At 38.1% G+C, this 3,775-nt stretch overlaps 1 protein-coding gene across 1 annotated transcript; it reads left to right on the top strand.

Moving 5' to 3' along the window:
* The first annotated feature begins 575 nt into the window (after positions 1-575).
* On the top strand, positions 576-2,237 carry LOC138350575 (zinc finger protein 665-like). The gene is made up of 4 exons (XM_069301593.1): positions 576-771; positions 940-1,218; positions 1,360-1,638; positions 1,780-2,237. The coding sequence occupies exons 1-4, from the start codon at positions 576-578 to the stop codon at positions 2,235-2,237; spliced, it is 1,212 nt and encodes a 403-aa protein (XP_069157694.1).
* Positions 2,238-3,775: the final 1,538 nt, after the last annotated feature.

The following is a 3,775-nucleotide window of genomic DNA, read 5'->3' as shown; positions in this document are numbered from 1 at the left end:
TTACATCACTAAACTTCATTTAATAACTATATGCCTGTTAAATAAAAGATTTTAATTGTTAATAGCATTATATTGTCGTTTTAATATGGAACACGTACACATATGCGAAACGTCCAAAGCTGGTGTCCGAAGTGGTAAAAATATTAGTGTGCGATGTTGTCATGTACAGTGTGTCTTGTATCCCATCGAGCGCCATTTTGTCAACAGCTGCTAGGGAGTGTCCAGAGCATAAAACCTTGGCACAAACTGCACCTATTATAAAGAAGAAGCACTACCATTGTCCGCCAAGTGCTCATATCAAGTCTAACTTAAGAAACAACACTCAAGTCTTGCCCAACCGTCAACATTGACTTGAACCGAGACGCGTCTCCCGCCATAACCACTCATGCAGTCACCCGGAGAACACCATCACACAAACTGCACCTATCATTAAGAAATTGAAGACGCGCCAGTGTCCAAGGTGTGGAAAGGTATTCACTTGTCTTGGAAGTATGAAGTGTCACATGTTAGTGCATTTAGGTGGATAACCTCATCATTGTCCAGTGTGTGGGAAGAGATTTTGTCGTCTTGGAGATATGAAATCTCACAGGCTAGTGCATTCAGATGACAAACCTCATCAGTGTCCAGTGTGCGGGAAGAGATGTAGTCGTCTTGGAGATATGAAGTCTCACATGCTAGTGCATTCAGGTGACAAATCTCATGAGTGTCGAGAGTGTGGGAAGAGATTCAGTCGTCTGGGAAATATGAAGTCTCACATGCTAGTGCATTCAGGTGACGAACCTCATCAGTGTCCAGTGTGTGGGAAGAGATTCAGTCGTCTTGGAGATATGAAGTCTCACATGCTAGTGCATTCAGGTGACAAACGTCATGAGTGTCCAGAGTGTGAGAAGAGATTCAGTCACCATCGAAGTATGAAGATTCACATGTTATTGCATTCAGGTGAAAAACCTCATGCATGTCCAGAGTGTGGGAAGAAATTCAGTCGTCTTGGAAGTATGAAGACTCACATGTTAGTGCATTCAGGTGAAAAACCTCATGAATGTCCAGAGTGTGGGAAGAAATTCAGTATGCCTGGAAATATGAAGATTCACAGGATGATGCATGCGGACGAAAGACCTTTTGAATGTGCTCAGTGTGGCAAAAAATTTAGAGTTCGTGGAGAAATAATTAAGCACATGTTAGTGCATTCAGGTGACAAACCTCATGAATGTCCAGAGTGTGGGAAGAGATTCAGTCTGCTTGGAAATATGAAGACTCACATGTTAGTGCATTCAGGTGACAAACCTCATGAATGTCCAGAGTGTGGGAAGAGATTCAGTCAGCATCGAAGTATGAAGATTCACATGTTATTGCATTCAGGTGAAAAACCTCATGCATGTCCAGAGTGTGGGAAGAAATTCAGTCGTCTTGGAAGTATGAAGACTCACATGTTAGTGCATTCAGGTGAAAAACCTCATGAATGTCCAGAGTGTGGGAAGAAATTCAGTATGCCTGGAAATATGAAGATTCACAGGATGATGCATGCGGACGAAAGACCTTTTAAATGTGCTCAGTGTGGCAAAAAATTTAGAGTTCGTGGAGAAATAATTAAGCACATGTTAGTGCATTCAGGTGACAAACCTCATGAATGTCCAGAGTGTGGGAAGAGATTCAGTCTGCCTGGAAATATGAAGACTCACATGTTAGTGCATTCAGGTGACAAACCTCATGAATGTCCAGAGTGTGGGAAGAGATTCAGTCAGCTTGGAAATATGAAGACTCACATGTTAGTGCATTCAGGTGACAAACCTCATGAATGTCCAAAGTGTGGGAAGAAATTCAGTCGCCTTAGAAGTATGAAGGTTCACATGTTAGTGTATGCATGTGATAAGTCTCATGAGTGTCCAGTGTGTGGAAAGAGATTCAGTCAGCTTGGAAGTATTAAGACTCACATGCTGCTGCATTCACGTGATAAACCTCATGTGTGTCCAGAGTGCGGGAAGAGATTCAGTCGTCTGGGAAATATGAAGACTCACAGGATGGTGCATGAGGCTGAGAGATCTTTTGAATGTGCCGAATGTGGAAAATTTTTTAAAAGACGTAAATATATAATAGCACACATGTTTGTGCACTCACATGATCGACCTCATGAGTGTCCAGAGTGTGGGAAGAGATTCAAGCGTCTTACAGATGTGAAGAAGCACAAGATAGTTCATTTAGGCAATAGGCTAAAGTCTTCGAGTACGGAAGTCAATTGAGAGAATGTTGAGGTATAATGAGGCACACATTAGTAAAGTAATTTACCATTAATCTGATATAAAGTTTGGAAATTATGATTAATGAAAATACAGTATTGTGCTATCACCATGTCAGTTGGATGTCCTTCATTGGTAATTGTTATGTGTTAGATATTAAGTCACTGCACATCCTCTCTTGTGTACTCTATATATTTAAAACTCTGAATTGTAATGTCAATCCTGACCTTCAACGCTTCCTAGAAGGTTGTAACAGAACTCATGTGCACCACACCAGAAACAAATATCTATTTGATATTCCAAGAGTTAGACTTAATCAAACTAAGAATGCTCTACAAATCAAGGGACCCAGAATGTGGAATGACCTTCCCAATTATGTCAAAGATTGTACCTCTCTCAACCAGTTTAAGATGAAAACTAAGTACTACCTAATTAACTCCATGTAACCTACCTTACTTCTAAATGTCAACCCATGTCTTACTATTTAAAAAAAAAATGCTGTTTGTTGACCAACTTGTATATTGGCTATTTTCTACCATGTTCCCCCCTTTTTTTTATCTTTTATTATTTTTTTTTTCATTCAATTCAATTTATACTTTAAGCTCAATTACTATTAAGTTTTAGTCTAAGTGTTTTTTCCCCACCTCTCCTTGCCCGAAACGCTATGCGTACTAGTGGCTTTAGGTATTGTATGTACTACCTCTATCTTTAAATCTAACAGAATGTTTGTACTGTAACTCTCCAACTATGTATGTACTGTTCCTAAATAAAATATTATTATTTATTATTATTATGTTTTGATTGAGAAATATGTTTCATCATGAAAGTTAAAGATCTAACGGTATTTTATGATTTTCTTCTTCTATGAAAGTCAGATACTCTTTGTAGACCAAGCAAGAACTAGAGAAGTTGTCAGTGTAGAAGTTAGGTGCTCCTCATAGACCAAGCAAGAGCTAAAGAAGTTGTCAGCAAAGAAGTTAGGTACTCCAAATAGACCACCGAAGTAAAGAAGTTGTCAGTGTAGAAGTTAGGTGCTCCTCATAGACCAAGCAAGAACTAGAGAAGTTGTCAGTGCAGGTGCTCTTCATAGACCATGCAAAAACTAAAGAAGCTGTCTAGTGTTGAAGTTAGGAGCTTCTCATAGACCAGGCAAGAAAGAAGGTGTCGGTGTACAAAAACTTAAAATTGTTCAAAGGTAAAGAAATATGTGATTATTTTAATAAATATGAAACAAAGTTTTAATGACTTCATATTTGCATGAATAATTTTTTTTTCATTTTTGTTCTCTGTAGATCTTTATTTAGCATATAATCTCTGTAGATAAGTTAGACATTTTATTGTAATATTATCTAACATCGGATCTGGTGTAGAAAACAGTTTGATGTACTCAAGATAAAACCATTGTATTGGAACGAGAATTTCAGATTTCTTTGCAAACTCATGTCCATTTTGTTGTTTTTGTTTTGGGCCTATTTATGAGTTTTACTACCCTTGATAAGAAGTATGAATTAATTACTTGAAAATTATAGTAGCCTGACTAG

The sequence above is a fragment of the Procambarus clarkii genome, chromosome 46, assembly GCF_040958095.1.
Source record: "Procambarus clarkii isolate CNS0578487 chromosome 46, FALCON_Pclarkii_2.0, whole genome shotgun sequence".
NCBI lineage: Eukaryota > Metazoa > Arthropoda > Malacostraca > Decapoda > Cambaridae > Procambarus > Procambarus clarkii.
The sequence above is the reverse complement of the archived record's forward strand: the minus strand, read 5'-3'. Positions and strand labels throughout refer to the sequence as shown.